Genomic DNA, 20,859 nt, shown 5'->3' with positions numbered 1-20,859 from the left:
AACTTTACTGAGAGCAAAGTATTAAGCATTTCTGTGGCTTAGTGCTCTTAAATATTCATCTTAAGTGAAATCACGATCACTGCTTTGGTGCGTTGGAAAGTGGAGGTTTGTATCGCAGATTTTCACAATGGCAGTCACATCAGTGGATTGTCCAAAAGATAGAAATCAGCATCCTTATAAAGTAATATGATTTCTGTAAGAAATTGGTTATTACCCAAGAAATAATGATCAATCTGCCAAGTTAGTGTGAAAATAATAGGTCACAGCAAGGCATGGGAGCTAAACTTGAAATGGAATCAGAAGTATGCTGTGATGACTGGGAGATCTGGATGTGGGGTTAGGCGATACAATAGGAGAAGGATGGAAGGAAGAGTATCAGAGTTTATGATACAATTGTCCCCCGGTTACACAAGTTAAAGTGGTACCGATTCATTCAAAGTACAGTACATTTATTATCAATGTATGTATGCAGTATACAGCCCTGAGATTCCCCTTCCCAAAGAAAAGCCACGAAAGAAAGAAAACCATGGAACACGTTCAAAGAAAAACACCCCCCAAAGCACAAAAATAAGAACAAATTGCACAAACGGCAAAAAACCAAGTGAAGTCAAAGCACAAAGTCATTGAAACAGTCTAGGAATGTTCAGTGGAGTTCAGTCTAGCGTTGACTGCAGGCTACAGAGCCAGTCCTCCCTGATCAAAACAGCAAAAACCGTGCCTAGACCCAGGACTCCAGCACCATCGAGGGAGAGAGAGAGACCGATCGAACGCAGGCACCTTCCTCTGGGAGCAGTGCGAGAGAGAGATTGGTGACACGCAGGCACCTTCTTCCGGCAGCAGCGAGCGAGAGGGAGAAAGAGACCAGTCAAACGCAGGCAGACAGGCTGAATACCCGCTCGCCTTCTGCTCTCGTTCTTGTTGATTACAATCTTCCTCGACACTTTAATCAGCGAGATTGGTGAGAAATGCAGCCACTCATGGGCTCACACCCCGTCTATGTGATTAATATTTCGTGATCAGTGCTTTAACTCTCTTAGTGCCCTGTTACACATTTACGCTCTAGGTGGTAGACTGATTGTTCAATTGGCGCCAACCCCCAGATAGTTAGCTATCAGCTCACATTCTTGTTAAAAAGGTGTTGATGAAAGCTTGTGACAATATCCAGTGAAGAACGTGTCACCAAGCCTAGAAAATAGAGTCATTGATTAATTTAGAAGACTATAGTGCTGTGTTGATTGCTCACTAATACAGTTTAAATGAATCAACTGTGCATACCATTAGAAATGTGTCAAAAATTTAGAGATTGTGTGAAATCAACAACTCCTGTGAGTTTTTAAAGTGTTGTCAGTGGCAAGAATTCTTCATTTAGCTAAGGATGAAAAAATGCTTAATCAAAGAAATGACCAGTACTGAGAAATCAGATATAGTTAGGACTAAAGTTTTGCATCTGTGTGACTTCTGACTGGAAGTGAAGGAAAACAATGAAGCCAAGCTATTCATTGTTGGTAGAGATTGGCTTTACAGATTGTTTAGCATTATTATCTGCAATGTGAGAAATTGCCGAACAAAATAGGATCTGCTGGTGTGGATGATACTTACGATATTAAGCCAAAATTTTTGGAATTTATCAGAGATGAGACCTCCAAACCTGGTTAATTTCAATTGTGTAGAAATTGAGCTTTTTTAAAACAAGTGGACGACAGAATTTATTTAACTGAAAAGCAACGTGTATGCAAATAGTGAATGGGGATTAAGCGCAAATCCACTAAAATATACTGAGCTAAAAAGACGCATGTATAAGCAGTATTAACTCAAGAAATACTAACCAATAGAGTGACATTCTATTAAAAAAAAGCCTGGTCACAACTTTTTTCTTTAAAAGACTGCAGAACTGGAAATGAAGGAATTCCTTCTGAGAAAGAATCTCTCATTCAACACACACAAAATGCTGGAGGAACTCAGTAGGCGAGGCAGCATCTATGGAAAAGAGTACAGTCAACGTTTCGGGCCAAGTCCCTTCAGCAGGAAGACATATTTCTGCTAAGTCTTTGCCTCCTGAATTGATGTCAATTTTACATTCTACAGATCAGCTCATTATTAAAACTTCATTTTTCCCCGTCTGGAAATTTTGTAGAGAAGCCCCAGGGACAAATGCCAAAGGGAGAGTAGGCAGTCTGATTCATTTTGACAGGTGTGCAAAAACTGCACTAGCTTTATCCAGTAGGTCTAGGATGAAGCAAACTTCAACTTTGAATGACTATTTGCCTACTGAGTTCATCAATAATATCAGGGGCTTCCATGCTACCAACAGTGTGTAGACAGTGACATTGTGAAACTGGCCAGTAGCTGAAAGGAGAGGGGTTTAAAGGTATTGAAAAGAGTAAGGCAATCAAACTAATTAATTTTCACCAAGAAACGGAAAAGGAGGGAGCCTCAGCAATTAGCTGCATCCAGGAGAAACACTAAGGAGAAGTAAGACCAAGCCTGCCAAACCAGCTGCTACTGCTGCAGCCCTTCCAGGATTCCTGTGTAGGAGTTTCGGATCTTCACCCCATCATTCAAAAGAGTCTTAACTTCAAGAGGAACGTAAATCCTTTCATGTTACAAAGAAGTCTACAAGGAACTGACCCAGGACAATAAACCAGTAGATGAACAAAAAAGATTATCGTCTTCAAGCCTCAGTTACTCTTCAGATAAAACAATTCATAATTCTACCAAGTTGTAATTTGTGAATAAGCATTTTAATAAGACTCTTAGCTCTATAAATGTTGTGGGAAAACATTTCAAACAATCCTATGTATATTTATTTTATAGCCTTGTTGATTTTCCACAGTAGTTTCCACAAAGCATGTTAATCTGAAATACATTGGTTCGATTAAGAATATAAGGGACATCCATTCAATTTATACAACGTTATTTAATATATTTCATTTTCTCCTTCAGAATGTGGAATTGCCCGATACTTTCTCTGTGGAGTTAAAGTCTCTTTTGGAAGGTCTGTTACAGCGTGATGTTGCCAAGAGACTGGGATGCCTAGGACGAGGGTAGGCTGTAATTTTATGCTTTCCTTGCATAATTAAGAAGCTTTGAGACTACCAGAAAATGTTAAGGATATGCTTTTTGAAGGGGTGAAGACATGTAATAGCTGGCAAGGATTTTAGTTCTGTGATTTTGATCACTTGTCAGCTAAAATACTTCACGTTACAAAATGTTAAGTACACAAAATACTTGGGAAACTTAGCAAGTCAGGCAGCAGCTATAGAAATGAATAAACAGTCAATATTTCAGGCCAATACCCTTCTTCTAGTCAGGAAAGTGAAAGATACCAGAATAGAAAGCTGGAGGAAGAGAAGGAGGACTAGCTAGAAGGTGATGGGTGAAGCCATGTAGGTGGGAAGGGTAAAGGGCTGAAGAGGAAGGAATCTGATAGGAGAGGAGGTTGGATCATGGAAGAAGGGGAAGGAGGTCGGGGCCCAAGGAGAGGTGATGGGCCGGTGAGAAGAGCTAAGAGGCCAGAGTGAGGAAAAGAAGAAGAGGGAAGGGGGCTGGGAAAAAATTATTACCGGAAGGAGAAATCGATATTCATGCCATCAAGTTAGAGGCTACCCAGACGGAATATAAGATATTGCTCCTCCACCTTGAGGGTAGCCTCATTGTTACACAAGAGGAGGCCATGGACTGATAATTGGAATGGGAATAGGAATTAAAACATTGGGCTACCCGGAAGTTCCACTTTTGGCAGATGGGACACAGGTGCTTGACGAAGCTGTCTCCCAATTCTGCAGAATTTCTTGTGTTTGTGATTTGCAAAATGTTAAAAGTATTTTACTAATTGAAAGACTATCAAAATATTGATGAAGACTGTCTTGTCAATCCAATTTACTAGTTGTCAACAAGGCTGTAGCAAAGTAGTTTGGAGGAATGTGATATACTTGAATCTGTGACCATTGCATTTCTTCAAGAAAGATGGTATTAAAGTGGAAAGAAATAACCATTTTCATAAACATGTTTTAATTGTATATCTAATTAGTTGACCATTATATGCCAGAGGGTAATTGCTTAGTATACTCATCTACTGGAAACAATATGGTGAATGAGTTGGACGGAGGTTTGTTTGGGTTCTATTTCATTTAATATCTTCAAAAAGAATTGAATCTAGGAGTCTGTGCACAGTGAAGGTTAAAGAAGGTGCTCAGCAATCTCTGACATCATACACAAAGTGAAATGCTGAACTGCAGGAGTTGGCGTCAGTGATTTCTGCACAGGATGTACATTTATAAAATTGACTCAGTCGTTCAGTCATTTGGTATTAACCAACTTTTTATGCTCCACCTTAATTCCATGGTGATGTTTTGTTTTCAGTAAAAATGATTATAAAATTAATTCATACCTTTTACTTTATAGACTGGGTTCGTGTGTAATACAATAAAGTTATTGAGTACCTCTAGTAAATAACACTAGGTTAAGAGTTCAGATTCAGAATCAGGTTAAATATCACTGGCATATGTCATGACATTTGTTGAATTTGTTGTTATGTGGCTGCAGTAGATTGCAATACATAATAAAAACTAAGTTACAGTAAGAAATATATATATAATGTTAAATTAAATAAGTAGTGCAGAAAGAGAAAAATAAAGAAAAGTAATGAGTAGTGAAAATGGGGGGCGCCTCCCTCTCCCTTATTAGGGAGAGAGAGAACGTGTGGTTTGTTGGATGCCGGGGTAACTGCAAGGTCTGTGTCTTTGCCATCAGCTAGCCCAAGCTTGTGCTCAGTAGCGGGTGCACTTTTTTTTGCTGGGGGGAGGGGGAATCGTTGTTTGCTGCCGCTTACGCACGGGAGGGGGGAGCTGGGGGGACTTTGAGGTTCTCTCATTTAACTGTCGTTCAATCTTTGGGGCATCTCTGTTTTTGTGGATGGTTGCGAAGAAAAAGCATTTCAGGATGTATATTGTATACATTTCTCTGACATTAATTTGGACCTTTGAAGCTTTGAGGTAGTGTTCATGGGTTCAATATCCATTCAGAAATCTGTTAGCAGAGGGGATGTAGCAACTCCTGATTCATTAAGTGTGTGCCTTCAGGCTTCTGTACTTCCTCCTTGATGTAGCAATGAGAAGAGGGCACGTCCTAGGTGATGAGGGTCCTTAATGATGTATGCTGCCTTTTTGTGGCATTGCACCTTGAAGATGTCCTGGATGCTGGGGAGTCATATTAAAATAAGTGAAATTGACCCTACTAGTCCCTTGTCTTTCTTTCAGCTTCCATTGATTTGCCTCTGAACCTGTTTTGTTAGGTTTGGTTCCATGAGTTGTCAATTAGTATAATCCTCGAGGAAAATTGAGGAAACATATTATTTAGTTATACTCATAATTCTAAAAGCCAGGTTCTTCTTGAAAGTTTACCCCTTATTACATGTTTCCAAGTGTTAGTTTTCAGAAGAGATGCTCTGCAGAATTCTGGAAGTGTAGTGTGCACTGTATTTCATTGTCAAGTTTAATAATAATTGTGTTTATGTTAGATTAATATTAGTATCATGCTGTTCTGTACCATATCTAATCTCACCTTGTTCATTGGCAGTAATAAAGCTAATTGTACCTTGTAGCGGTGACATCAGTATCCTGTTGGTCAGTATGAAGGTCACTGATGATATCTTGCTATTTAGTGAAAGGTTTATGTATTCAGTGTTAAGGCGACTGATGGAACTTACTTGTTCAGTGTCAGGGTTAGTGCTAAAGTGTATTGCTGAGTGCCAGTGACACTGAACATATCTTCTCATGCTGTCCCAGGGTTAATTATAATGAAATAATACCTTGCCACAAGGTATCAATTACTTTGCTGACTGTGATATATTTTAGATATAGTTCAAATTATGATGGTACCTTGTTAGTCAGTACCTGTGCTAGTGATAATATGCTCAATCACAGTTTTAGTGACCTTTATGTTCAGTAACATACAAATGATAAAAGCTTGTTGCTTAATATCAGTTTTATAATTGTTGTTGGTCACTTCCAAGTTTATTATGAAGCCTTGTTGCTCACTTGCGAAGGCTCCTGATGATGCCTAATGCTGTCTCAGTGCCAGGGTAACTGATTATTTCACCTCAAGTAATCAATGATTATATTTTGTTTGTTTTCAAGAGTTAATGATTTTATGTCAGAGCTGATGATTATATTTTGTTGCTCAATACCAGCAGCATTGATAATATTGCTCACTGCCTGACTTGACAATCCCTTGTTCCTGACCCTCAGGGTTCCTGATTATATTGTGTTACACAGTTCTCAATAATTACTTTCTGTTGCTCAGTGCCAAGGTTGCTAATGATGTCTTATTGTTCAGTGCGAGGTTTAGTGATTGCAACTTACTGTTTCACCCCTGGAGTAATAACTTCCTTTTGCTCATTGCCATAGTTCTGTTATCTTTTGCATGTGGCCGAGGTTTACCGATTAGGATATGTTGAGAAAGTATAGACTGCAAATGCAAGGATATCAGACTATAAATTGTAAATTAAGAGTTAGCTGGTTTATGGTGTCCAGTTCTAGATGACAGAATTTAGGAAGTATGCCAAGACTTTGGAGAAGCTAACAACAGTATTGGGGATGAATTATTTCAGTTATCTGGGGAAATTGGAAATTATTTCTTAGAGTTGATTTAATGGAGGACTTTGTAAATAAAGTACATTTTGAAAGAATAAGGAAAAATTATTTCCAATGTCTTAGAGGATGGATATTATTAGGAAACTAAAGAAGAAATAAGAGGTACCGTAGATTCCGGACTACAGAGCGCACCTGATTTTTAGCCGCTGGCTCTAATTTTAGAAATAAAATCATTTTTTTAAATGTAAAGGCCGCACCGGATTTTAGGCCGCAGGTGTCCCACGTTGTAATATGAGATATTTACACAGAAAGATATTACACGTGAGGATTTTTTTAACTTTTAATTAAATCCATATGGTAACAAAAACAAATACATATTGCAAATGCTTTTTTTCGAACCGTGCCCGTACGCGGCTACTTTTAAATATACGTTGCGTATACTTCTTTACTGAACAACATTCCAATATCTCCTAACGACTGGTAAAAAATATATATACTGCAGCCTACCAGGAAAAGTTATTGATACCTTTAACTTAAAAGCAGAGTTCGCTCGGATCCAAAGCCGCTCGCGTAATGCCGCTCCCCCCCTCCTTTCCGTTTCATCGCAAACGGCATTTAAAAGCAGATTTCGCTCAGATCCAAAGCCGCTCCGCCGCTCCCCCCCTCCTTTCCGTTTCATCGCAAACGACATTTAAAAGCAGAGTTCGCTCGGATCCAAAGCCGCTCGCGGAATCCGCTCCCCCCCTCCTTTCCGTTTCATCGCAAACGACATTTAAAAGCAGAGTTCGCTCGGATCCAAAGCCGCTCGCGGAATCCGCTCCCCCCCTCCTTTCCGTTTCATCGCAAACGACATTTAAAAGCAGATTTCGCTCAGATCCAAAGCCGCTCCGCCGCTCCCCCCCTCCTTTCCGTTTCATCGCAAACGGCATTTTCCCACAAGACGCCGCGAAACCGGGTGTGTCGTCATAGCATCCCGCGATGTAGTACAGAAAACAAATATAGTTTAAACTAAGAGGGTAGGTAGCACAATGCTTCGAGTGTTTTCCATGTTGAAGAGGGTGAGTACAAATGACTGATTTACAATAATTTAATTGTGAAAGTGCGCTTGATTTATCGTACAATTTCATTGGACCTCTGTGAACTACTCATCAATTTTATTGGTCTACTGTTACGAGGCAAAATGTTTACGAGGCGGCATGAAAAAAAACCTTGCATTAGCCGCTCTGGATTATTGGCCGCAAAGTTCAAAGCTGTTCAAAATGTGGGAAAAAAGTAGCGGCTTAAAATCCGGAATCTACGGTATTTTTAGGAAGGGGGTTTGTTTATGATTTGGAATTTACCATCTGAAAAAGTAGTGGAAACTAACTTACATAATAATAAGAGTGAAGTGCATGGAGATGTGCAGGACTTTGGTTACAATGTGAGGATTTGTTCAGAATGATTCTTCTTTCAAAGTGCTGTTAGTAGCATGACGGACAGTCATTCTGTGATGTTGTTGCTCACTTTCAACATTGCTGATAAAATTTGCTTCCTAGTGTGAGGTTTAAGGTTGACATTGGTTGTTCAGTGCCAAGATTTTTGTTTAACTAACTTGCCCAAGGTTTAATACATACATCTTATAGTTCCATCCCATCCAAAGTTTAATAGCTTCTTATTGCTCAAAGTCATTGGTATTAGTTTGTTTATGCAAGCTACAGTTACTGGTTAATATAAGGGTTAATTATGGTTTAAGCGTTGGAGTTACATGATATGTTTTATCTCTATAGTGCTGTGGAAGTGAAAGAACATCCGTTTTTTAAAGGGATTGATTGGCAACAAGTCTACTTGCAGAAGGTAAGAAATGGCTCATTTTTGTCTTTCTTTGAAAACAAATGATCGAGTCTGCCTGTACATTGAACCAATATTGCATAAGCCTTTGTGTGGTGAGATTGCATACCAACTGCATCAGTAAGAAAAGTCACAAATTCTGTTACATTTTTAAAGGGAATTCTTTTCTGTTTTACAAATTCATTCACCTAATCTTCAGTTTTGTCCCTAATCTAAGATGTTACCAGGCCAATTTTGTGCATCTGCTCAAAAGGTCCCCAAGGCCGTGTTCAAAAGTTCAAAAGTACATTTTTTAATCGAAGTATGTATATGATATACTGTACAAACTTGAGATTCATCTCCTTATAGGCAGCCACAAAACAAGGAAACCGAATAGAACCCATTAAAAAAGAATACCATCAAACACCCCATGCGCAAAAAAAAGAACAAATCATGCAAACAATAAAAAGTTAGCAAATAACATTCAGAACTAAAGTTTATGGAAGTAAATTCACAGCCATAAGCCAGTCACAGCCGATCCAGGAGTCCATTAGTTGCAAGCCACTGCCTCAGTTCTGTACAGAGAAGAGCAAACCTTGCCAAGCAGTGAACTGAATACCAGCCTATCCCTCTCCTCCATCCCCGACACACTGTCTTTTTCAATCTGGCCGAGTACTTAAATTGGCCAAACCTTGGTTCGTTCCACTCTCTTGGACTGGGGCCTTCCCTCTTCAATATGCTCTCAGGCCTGGGCCCCGCTGCCTCAATTTGGCCTGTACTAACCTTTCCAATCTGGCTCGGTGCTTAAATCGGTCAAAGATCTCAGTCTTTGGGGTCATCTACTCTACATAGATTGGAGGCTTTGTCAAGCCTCTTTGCTTCATCCACAACAACCAAGATTTCCTGGTGGCTAGCCATTTTAATTCCAATCCCCATTCCCATTCCGGAGGGTACATAATATCGCAAAAATTAGTGGGGAGCTAGAGGTATGGGAAGCTTCTGAAGACCAACAGAAGAAAACTGAAATATCAAAAAGGAGTTAAAGGATGAAATATGAAGGTAAGCCAGTCAATAATAATAAAAGGGATACCAGAAGTTTTTTTGCAGCTATATAAAGAGTAAAAAATAAATAAGCGTAGATATCAGACTGCTGGAAAATGACACTGGAGAGTTAATAATGGGGGACAAAGAAGTCTTTACCGTGAAAGACACTAGCATTATGCCAGAAATTCTAGGGTTAAGGGGCAGAAGTGAGTGTAGTCTCTATTACAAGGAGAAGGTCCTTGAGAATTTGAAATGTCTAAAGATAGATAAGTCACCTTGACTGGATGGACTACACCCCAGGGTTTTGAAAGAGGTTGCCTAAAAGATTGTGGAGGCATTAGTAGTGATCTTTCCAGAATCACCAGATGCTGGAATGGTTCTGGAGGACTGGAAAATTACAAATGTCACTCTTCTCTTTAAGAAGAAAGGGAATTATAGACCAGTTAGCCTGATTTCTGTGGTTGGGAAGATTTTGGAGTCCATTATTAGGGATGTGGTTTCGGGGTACTTGAAGGCACATGATAAAATAGGCAGGAGTCAGTATGGTTTCCATCAAAGGAAATCTTGCCTGACAAATCTGTTGGCATTTTTTTTTTGAGGAAATTACAGGCAAGCAGACAAAGGAGAATAAGTGGATGTGGTGTACTTGGATTTTTGGAAGGCCTTTGACAAGATGCCACACATGAAGCTGCTAAACAAGATAAAAGCCCCTGGTATTGCAGGAAAGATACTAGCACGAATAGAGGATTGGCTGACTGTCAGGAAGCAAAGAATGCAAATAATGGTTGGCTGTCAGTAACTAGTTGTGTTCTTTGTGGGTCAGTGTTGGGGCCGCTTCTTTGCACATTTTACATCAGTGATGTGGATGACGGCATTAATGGCTTTGTGGCCAAGTTTGCAGATGATACAAAGGTAAGTGGAGGGCCTGCTAATGTTAAGGAAGTAGGGTGTCTGCAGAAGGACTTTGACAGATTAGGAGAACAGGCAAAGAAGTGGCAGAGGGAATAGACTATAGAGAAGTGTATGGTCATGCACTTTGAAGAAGGAATAAAGATGTAGACTATTTGCTAAACAAGGAGCAAATTCAGAAATTAATGGTGCAATAGGACCTGGGAATGCTCATGGAGGATTCCCTGAAGTTTAGTTTGCACTTTAAGTTGGTGGTAGGAAGGTAAATGCAATATTAGCGTTTATTTCAGGATGACTAGAATTTAAAGACAAGAATGTAATGCAGAATTGGAACAGGGAAGCAATTGTGAAGTGAAAATTCTCCATGTTGAACCCATTTTTGGATTATTTTAACTTCACTAAGACTACCCACCACCATGAGCATATAGATAAGAGATTTCCTGGTGCCAGTTATCATGTACCACAGCTGTTATGCTAAACTGTCTTCATTGTATTTTTCTGTTTCAAGTACCTGCCTCCACTTATTCCTCCCCGGGGAGAGGTGAATGCAGCTGATGCGTTTGACATAGGATCATTTGATGAAGAAGATACAAAGGGCATCAAGGTATCGTCTGCTGGTTTTAACAGTTTTCTCATCATTATCCTGGATCCTTAGAACAGACCAAACCCCAGCAAAATCTGAAGTGTCAATAGAATAAATGGCTCTCAAAATAATACCGTAGATTCCGGACTACAGAGCGCACCTGATTAAAAGCCGCTGGCTCTAATTTTAGAAATAAAATCAATTTTTTAATTGTAAAGGCCGCACCGGATTTTAGGCCGCACCGCTACTTTTAAATATACATACGTATCGGTAACACAAATTACGTTGCATATACTTTTTTACTGAACAGCACGAACAACATTCCAATATCTCCTAGCGACTGGTAAAAATATATATACTGCAGCCTACCAGGAAAAGTTATTGATCGCCTTTAACTTAAAAGCAGCGTTTTCGCTCGGGTCTGATGAGCTCGCGTAACGCGATCGGGTCTAATCGGGTCTGATGTGCTCGGGTCTGACGCGCTCGGGTCTGATGAGCTCGGGTCTGATGAGCTCGGGTCTGACGCGCTCGGGTCTGATGAGCTCGGGTCTGACGCGCTCGGGTCTGATGAGCTCGCGTAACGCGATCGGGTCTAATCGGGTCTGATGAGCTCGGGTCTGACGCGCTCGGGTCTGATGAGCTCGGGTCTGACGCGCTCGGGTCTGATGAGCTCGCGTAACGTGATCGGGTCTAATCGGGTCTGATGTGCTCGGGTCTGACGCGCTCAGGTCTGACGCGCTCGGGTCTGATGAGCTTGGGTCTGACGCGCTCGGGTCTGACGCGCTCGGGTCTGACGCGCTCGGGTCTGATGAGCTCGGGTCTGACGCGCTCGGGTCTGATGAGCTCGCGTAACGCGATCGGGTCTAATCGGGTCTGATGTGCTCGGGTCTGACGCGCTCGGGTCTGATGAGCTCGGGTCTGATGAGCTCGGGTCTGATGAGCTCGGGTCTGACGCGCTCGGGTCTGATGAGCTCGGGTCTGACGCGCTCGGGTCTGATGAGCTCGCGTAACGCGATCGGGTCTAATCGGGTCTGACGCGCTCGGGTCTGACGCGCTCGCGTAATGCCCGTATATATCCCACAAGACGCGGCGAAACCGGGTGTGACGTCATAGCATCCCGGGATGTAGTACAGAAAACAAATATAGTTAAAACACTTCTAACTTTAACTAACAAATGAATTACTAAGCGAAAATATTATAAACTAAGTAACTGCCATAAAGGCAGCACAATGCTTTTCTTCGAGTGTTTTCCATGTTGATGAGGGTGAGTACAAATGACTGATTTACAATAATTTAATTGTGAAAGTGCGCTTGATTTATCGTACAATTTCATTGGACCTCTGTGAACTACTCATCAATTTTATTGGTCTACTGTTACGAGGCAAAATGTTTACGAGGCGGCATGAAAAAAAAACCATGTATTAGCCGCTCTGGATTAAAGGCCGCAGAGTTCAAAGCTGTTCAAAATGTGGGAAAAAAGTAGCGGCTTATAATCCGGAATCTACGGTAATAAGTGTGTGAGGTAGGCTTTGGTTGCATTTGGTACTGGTGCCATATCTATAACCAGTTGGCGTGGGCAGCAACTTCTTAATGAGTGGTGCTTGAACAGTCATATTGTGCAGCTGTTTCGTGTGGGTGGCACCTGTGTTACCGGAAAGTGGTGACATCTGTGCAACTTTCTGATATCTGTTCTGCCTGTTCAAATTCCGCATACTGGCATTCTCAGAGTAACCTACAGTCAACTTAACAAAGAAGGGTGTTAATGGTATCTATAGCACTCTGTAATGGGTGAATGACAGACTAGTCCCTAGCTATGGCCTTTCTGTGACAACTCATATATGATGATCTTCACCTTTGATTTCATTACATTTTAGTATTTCCAACACCTGGTATAATAGATGTGGAAGAATATCTTTAAAGAATGTCATTTTAAACTGTGAAATGCATATTAGTCTACAGCAGCGTTTCCCAACCTTTTTTACGGCCTGGGCTCACACCATTAACCGAGAGGTCCATGGGCCCCAGGTTGGGAACCCCTAGTCTAGAGATTTAGTGAAGGAAAGGCAAATATTGTGATGGTTTTTTAAAAAGGTGATTTCAATAGAGTGTGCTTTCAGATTTATCAATTAAACAAAATCCAGAATATTGCATGGTAGTATGCTGAACAAGGTACTTTACTGTATATTGTGCAGAAGTTAAAAAGAAATGAGGATATGGTCCTCACTATACAATTACCAGATTTAAGTAAACAATATAAGAGATGGGAAATGTTATTAAACTTTGAATTATGTTCATAATGAAAAATCTTCACCAAAGTAAACCCATGTTAGTAACTCATTTGCTAATATTGTTTCTTAATCTATTTTGCTGTACTTTTTTTCCTAACCTCCTTTACTTTCCTTTATCCTCTCCCCATGCCCCCACTTTGATTCTCTTCCTCTTTCATGCTCCCCAAAAATACCCTTTCTTTACTGCTTGTCATGTTTTCTCTTCTCTGATCCTTCTATCACTCAAATCTTGCTCATCTGCCATCTACATCTGTTCTTCCTTTTGCCATTTTCTGTTCTTTTCTCACTCACACTCTCACTCTCTTTTCTCCTTCATAGCTGTTGGATAGCGATCAGGAGCTCTATAAAAACTTTCCTCTGGTGATATCGGAACGTTGGCAACAGGAGGTCGCAGAAACAGTGTATGAAGCGGTCAATAGTGACACTGATAAAAACGAGATGAGAAAGAGAGCCAAGAATAAGATGCTTGGTCATGAAGAAGGTAGGAATGTTCATTTCCAAATCTGATGCATCATAAAGCTATTTCTATTGTATTGAAAATGCTACAAGATATTCAGCCTGGCATTCTATGTCTGCCTGTAATGTTGATGTCTTTTACTGATGAAATTTGCCCTGCATTTCCTGTATTTTCATGTACTCTCATTCAGTATGTTATCTGTTGTGCTTCATTCGTCGTGCAAGAGTCCTGATTAGATCATTCAATCTTTCTGTCCTCATTCACCATTCAATTGCAATGATGTTGATTTGTGTCTTATCTACTACTTCCCCACCTTGGGTACTCATCATGGTGGCCTTATGTTCTGATCCGGCGGACACAAAGGTGAAACACAGATAGGTGGCCAAGATGTAAATGGAAAAGAATTGTGATAAAACAATACTGATTTAACCCTTTGATAAGTTGCTTAGTTCAGACTTCCCAGCACTCTTGCATTGGTGTATGCATGTAACAAGGTACTTACTTTTAGTACTTACTGTCTGTTACATCACTGGTGTTCAGGCAGAAATGAAGATCCTCCATCTCTGTGTGTCCTTGGCCAATTTTGGTCTTAGTCTTGGTATTCAGGGCTTCCTTCATCATGCCAGTACCTTCCTCTCAGTTTTCACTAATTCAGGCATGCAAGACTTGGGTGGAGACTTGGGAATACCATTGCACTCAGATGTAGAAGGATTCTTCATTGCTGTTTCCGTAACAGTTTCGCTTACCCAGTTAGAATTGTTAGCTGAATCCCCAAACCTGGAGAACAGGTGGACCACACCTAGTCTGGTCTCTACCCTTTGACCTGTTTGGTAAAGGTAATCTTACCAAGAGCTAAAGCATAAGGCCCTGACTCCTGTCAAAATGGCTGGGTCACTGAGGCACGCAAGCTTCCAAACCACGACAAGGTTGTGGTCCATTGGTGCATATATATAGTACTGTGCAAAAGTCTTAGGCACATATCTATTGCTAGGGTGCCTAAGGCTTGCACAGTACTGTAGTAATTTTATATATTGCACTGTACTGCTGCCGCAAAGAAAAACAAATTTCATGACACGTGAGTGATGATAAACCTGATTTTGATATGGGTCTCTATTGCAGACTGTGAGTGGGAAGGGGGTAGGGAGAGGAGAATCATGGTTTAGCAAAGAGGAAGGGAAGTGGGAGGGCATGGGAAACACTGGAGAGACATTCTGAAACAATTATTAAACCATCCATTTGGAATCAAATGGCTCAGGGTTGGGTGTGTCTGCACCTGCACCAACCTGCACGTCGGCACTCCTTCTCTGCCACCTGTCCCAAACCCCTCCCATGGCACTCCACCCTCGCCATTCCCAAAACCTCTTACTCCTGCCAGATTTACAAACTCACTCTCCACTCCACTTTGACAAATACAGTACTGTGCACAAGTCTTAAGCACCCTAGCTATATATATGTGCCTAAGACTTTTATACAATACCTTACAGTACACATCTATTGCTGGTTGCAAACATCAGGAAACTGCCCATTCAGGTTGTTTTGTGTGTTCATCTTCTTGGAATATCCTTCAGATACCCATGGTTATCTTTTCATCTGTTTCTCGTGCTTCTCATTCACAAAAGGGTTCAGAGATCAGCCCAGCAACTACAGACAAAAGGATAGCACAGAAAAGTACAGACAGGTTTGCAGAGTGAGCAGACCCTTGGCAAGAGAAATGTAAGGTTGATGTGTTTTGGGAGGTAGAATGAGAAGGAGCATTGTAGGAAATGAAATATTATTTAAAAGGGGTGCAAGATCACAGGGACTTTGTAGTATATGTCTAAAAAGTAGCAAGGCAGCCTCACATAACCTTTACAGCTGAGAATTACCGATTCTATCTATGTTTTGTGTTTTCTGAAATTACTGCAAATGGCCAAGCTCAAAATACTATATTTCTCTTCCTCTGGGTTTGCTCACCAGAGATCATGGTTTATCTTTATTGGCTTTATCACTCCTTCATTTGTTTTGAACGTGTCAATTAGATCATCTCAAAATATATAAATATATACATACATATAGGAGAACAGGTCTGGGTCTACCCCATGTGTCCACTCAATGAATGAATCTGCACTGGAACTACTCCAAGGCCAGAATAAATGCAGGTGAAGTCTAATCAGAGCTCTGTCTGGTTGTGATAATGTCCATCCATTAAAGCTCTGTTGCTTAGTGACAAAGGGAGGAAGTTGCAAGCACACGCAGCAATCTGTTCAAGCCTGCATTAATCAGGATGTGTGGAATTGGCTTTCATACCAGAAGAGAAAAGGAAATTTGTCCTCTCTAACTATTGTCTACCACCTTTGATGAAAGTAAGGATGGACAAAGATATCAGTACAGTCTTCTTGATACAGGTAACTTTACTAGATTAATAAAAGGTGAGAGACATAGGCCAAAGTGAAAAAATACTAAGAACAAATGTCATTAGGAAATTTAAAAATGAGGGAGTCATCTTCTCAAGAAAGATGTAGGTAAGTTATTGTTTGATATTTGGTCTGGTGGAGATTTGAAGATCATGAGAATCAGGAAGTAAAGTGGAGTTGCAGCCAACAGTCTGATCAACCACTATCTCACAGAATGGTGGGGAAGAATTCAGTGATTTAATACTATTCCTACCACATGTTTTTATGGTATAAAACCTGAAATAATATAACCTTTTGTATGCAGATTATGCTCTGGGGAAAGACTGCATCATGCACGGTTATATGCTGAAATTAGGAAACCCCTTCTTGACACAGTGGCAACGTCGTTACTTCTACCTCTTTCCAAATCGGCTGGAATGGAGAGGAGAGGGCGAGTCACGGGTAAGCAATGTTTGGCGGACTGAAATGACGAGAACGCTTGTGAATGGGCATATGATTGTCAGGATAGTAGCAAACAAATGGAAGTTTAATCAAGCTGAAAGCCTCAGTTGCTATATTCGAGTGTTAAATATTAAAAACAATCAAGTTAGAAAGCATTAAGCACCACAGCAAGGTAGCAAAGTAGTTAGAACAATACTATTACAGCTTGGAGTGTTCTGGAGTTTGGAGTTCAATTACGGTGCCATTCTGTGAGGACTATCTGTACGTCCTCCCCGTGGAATACATGGGTTTTCCTCCCACAGTCCAAAGTAGGTTAATTGGTAATTGTAGATTGTCTGTGATTAGGTTAGGGTTAATCGCGTTTGTTGGGCGTTGCTCAAACAGCTGGAAGGACCTTCTCCACACTTTATCACTAAGTAGGATAACATAAATAAAAATTAAGAACAGAAGTGAGCATCTGCTTATCTGTCCCACAAATTCAAAAAAATAGAGAAAGGATGGCTAAAGCAATAATTTTTCCTTTCTATCACATGCATTTATAATACTAATAACTAATAACAATGATAGTCAGTGCCAGCTTTGGTTATAATTACATTCTGGAGTTCCTCACCATTTCTTTTGTCATAAAATTATTAAGAATTTAAATCAAAATACTAAAATTTTGCTGTACCCTTAAATCTTAGATTGTAAAGAAAGTAGTGATTTTCTGGAGATTTTCTGAGCACAAAGTTTTTGAATTGTCATCCATGAATTTCATCTCACAATGCTAATGTAGGGAAGTTCAGAAACCGTAGTTTTTTTTAAAGTGCAAGAGAGAAACTGTAAAACAGAATTGTGTTAGTAGTTGTAATGACTTGATTGAGAAACATATTTCTCTAACTATATGACTTTTTCTTTATTTAAACATTTCCAAATCAATTATGTGATGTAGTTCACTGTGAATTATCATATCATAAAAATCAAAAATTACTGCGTGGCTAGTTTTGAGTTGGTGGTATCTTACGCTTTATAGACTTGTATTAGTTAAAGTCATAGAAAACTACAGCACAGAAACAGGCCATTTAGCCCATCCTGTCCATGCTGAACCATTTAAGCTGCCTACTCCCGTTAGCCTACGCCTGGACCATAGCCCTCTATACCCCTACCATCCATGTATCTATTTCCAAATTTCTCTTAAAATTTGAAATCAAGCTAACATGCACTACTTGCGCTGGCAGCTCATTCCACACTCTCACGACTCTCTGAGTGAAGAAGTTTTTCCTTATGTTGCCCTTGAACTTTTCACCTTTGACCCTTAACCCAGTTGTAGCCCCATTCAACCTCAGTGGAAAAAGCCTGCTTGCATTTACCCTAATTATAGAAGAAGAATAGCTCTTAACTCTGCAGTGGAGTTATCGGGGCACCGTCTTTTGATGGTGTTTCCGTAGCAAGCTATTCTTGTTTTTATGAGGCCGAGTTGCTAGCTCAACGCTCAACCTGACTTGGATTCGAACGCAGGAATCTTCACTCCGGAGTCCAGTGCTGATATTATTGCGCCACCAAGCGTGACTACCCCTCATAATTTTGTATTCCTCTATCAAATCTCCTCTCAACCTATGTTCTAAGCAGTTCCAAGAGCTTTTATGAGCTAAGTTAGCAAAATTAACAAGTTACTTTTTGGTGGGTGACAGAAAAATGCATGATGACCAGAAGAAAAAGAAGCAGAATTAGGCCAATCAGCCTAGTGAGAGGTTTTGCCATTTCATCATGGCTGATCCATTTTCCCTCTCAACCCCATTTTCCTACCTTCTCTGTAACCTTTCATGCCCTGACTAATCAAGAACTTATCAACCTCCGCCCTAAGTATATCCACTGACCTGGACTCCACAGCCACCTATGGCATTGAATTCCACAGATTCCCCATCCTCTGATTAAAGAAATTCCACCCCATCTCCATTCTAAATGAACATCCCTCTGGTCCTAGACTACCTCAACATATAGGATATGTACTCTCTGTTAGAGGATTTTTGGGTTTAGGTCATTTACATTTAACAAGTGGCTTCAGCTACCAGTCTTCTGCCTTTGAATAGGTATTATGGATTTAATATGGAACAATGGATTCCTAAAAGCTGTGAATCCCAGTCCAGACGATGATAGCGTCTGTGGGATGGAAGCAAATCAGGAGGTGTGAAGTTTGTATGTAGTTTCATAAGAAAGTATTGTCTATACTTTGTAAATTTGGGATTGTCCTTTGCATTTAGCACGTAAATATTGAGCCCCATGTTGGACCAGCAGACATTTCCACTGAGAGTGTCTCCACATGATGGTTGCTGTACCTTGTTTGGTCGAATAAAGAAGCTGCTTTGTAGTAATTTTCCTGGCGATTTCATTCATGCAACAACACTCTCCACATCCACTCTATCTAGGCCTTTCAACGTTTACTTTGTTTCAATGGGATAACCCCCCTCCAATCTTTTAATTTCCAGTAAATACAAGCCCAGAGCCACCAAACACTCCTGCGATAACCTTTTCATTCCCAGAATTATTCTCATGAACCTCCTTTGAAACTTCTCTGATGTCAGCACATCCTTTCTTAGATTAGGGGCCCAAAACTGCTCACAATACTCCAAATGAGACCTCAGCAGTGCCTTATAACACTGTAGCATTGTATCCTTCCTTTTATATTCTAGTCCTCTTGAAATGAATGCTAACATTGCATTTGCCTTCTTCACCACAACCTGCAAATTAACCTTTAGGAAATCAGGCACAAAGTCTCCCAAGTCCCTTTGTAACTTGGATTTTTGAATTTTCTGCCCGTTTAAAGAATAGTCTACGCATTTGTTTCTTCTACTGAAGTGCGTGACCATAAACATCCCAACACTGTATTCTTTGCCTATTCTACTAATCTGTCTTAAGTCCTCTTGCAGCCGCTCTGCTTGGTCAACACTACCTGCCCTTCACTTATCTTCATTTCATCTGCAAACTTCACACAAAGCCATCAATTCAGTCATCAAAATCATTGACATATAACGTAATAAAAAGTAGTCCCAACACCTGTCCCTGCGAAACACCACTAGCCATCGTCTGCTAACCAGAAAAGGTTCCCATAATTCCCACTCTTTTCCTCCTGCCAATCAGCCAATTCTTTATCTATGCTGTGGGCTCTTATCTTGTTAAGCAGCCTCATGTGTGGCACCTTGTCAATAGCCTTCTGAAAATCCAAGTACATAACATCTACTGATTCTCCTTTGTCTATCCTGCATGTTATTTCCTGAAAGAATTCCAGCAGATTTGTCAGGCATGATTTTCCCTTCAAGTTTAAGGAAACCATGCTGACTTTGGCCTGTTTTATCATGTGCCTCCAAATACCCTGAGACCTCATCCTTAACAATGGACTCAAACATCTTCTCAACTACTAAGGTCAGGCTAACTAGCCTATAATTTCCTTTCTTCTGCCCCACTCCCTTCTTTGAAGAATGGAGTGACATTTGCAATTTTCCATTCCTCTGGAACCAGCCAGAATGTAGTGATTCTTGAAAGATCATTACTAATGTCTCCACAGCTTCTTCAGCTACCTCTTTCAGAATCCTGAGGTGTAGTCCATCTGGTCCATGTGACTTAACTACCTTCAGACTTTTTAGCTGCCCATGCACTTTCCCCCTAGTAATAGCAATGGCACTTACTTCAGCCTCCTGACACTCTCAAACATCCGGCATACTGCTAGTGTCTTTCATAGTGAAGGTAGATGTAAAATACATACTCAGTTTGTCTGCCATTTCGTTGACCCTGTTACTACCTCTCCAACATTACTTTCCAGCAGTTCAGTATCTACTTGCCTTTCTTTTAATCTTTATACTTTAAAAAAAACCTTTTGGTATGCTCTGTTTGATATTATTGGCAACCTTACCTTCATATTTAATCTTTTCCCTCCTTAAGACCTTTTAGTTGCCTTCTATTGGTTTTTAAAAGCTTCCCAACCCTCTAACTTCCCACTTATGTTTACTCTATTATACGCCATCTCTTGTGGTTTTATGTTGTTTTTTACTTCCCTTGTCACCCACAGTTGTCTCATCCTCTAGAATACTTTATTTTTGGGATGTATCTATCCTACACCTCCTGAATTTTTCCCAGAAATTCCAGCCATTGCTGTTGTGCCATCATCCCTGCTAGTGTCCACTTCCTATTAACTTTGGCCAGCTCCTCTTTCATGATTCTATGATTCTCTTTACTCCACAGTATTACTGATACATCTGACTTTAGTTTCTCCCTCTCAAATTGCAGGGTGAAGTCTGCCATATTATGATCACTGTCTCCTAAAGGTTCCTTTACCTTAAGCTCCCTAGTCAAATCCAGTTCATTACACAAC

The 20,859-nt window shown here is 40.4% G+C and overlaps 1 protein-coding gene across 2 annotated transcripts in view; it reads left to right on the top strand.

The window, feature by feature from the left end:
- Nucleotides 1-20,859, top strand: part of grk3 (G protein-coupled receptor kinase 3) — a 268,143-nt gene that overhangs the window by 226,678 nt on the left and 20,606 nt on the right. For both annotated transcript variants that reach the window (XM_073065740.1, XM_073065739.1), the window contains exons 15-19: nt 2,944-3,044; nt 8,360-8,426; nt 10,861-10,956; nt 13,542-13,704; nt 16,378-16,514. In XM_073065740.1, the coding sequence (XP_072921841.1) occupies nt 2,944-3,044; nt 8,360-8,426; nt 10,861-10,956; nt 13,542-13,704; nt 16,378-16,514 (564 nt within the window). The remainder of the gene's footprint in view (nt 1-2,943; nt 3,045-8,359; nt 8,427-10,860; nt 10,957-13,541; nt 13,705-16,377; nt 16,515-20,859) is intronic.

This window comes from Hemitrygon akajei, chromosome 14, assembly GCF_048418815.1.
Source record: "Hemitrygon akajei chromosome 14, sHemAka1.3, whole genome shotgun sequence".
In the NCBI taxonomy this organism is placed as follows: Eukaryota; Metazoa; Chordata; class Chondrichthyes; order Myliobatiformes; family Dasyatidae; genus Hemitrygon; species Hemitrygon akajei.
This window is presented reverse-complemented; position numbering and strand designations above follow the sequence as displayed.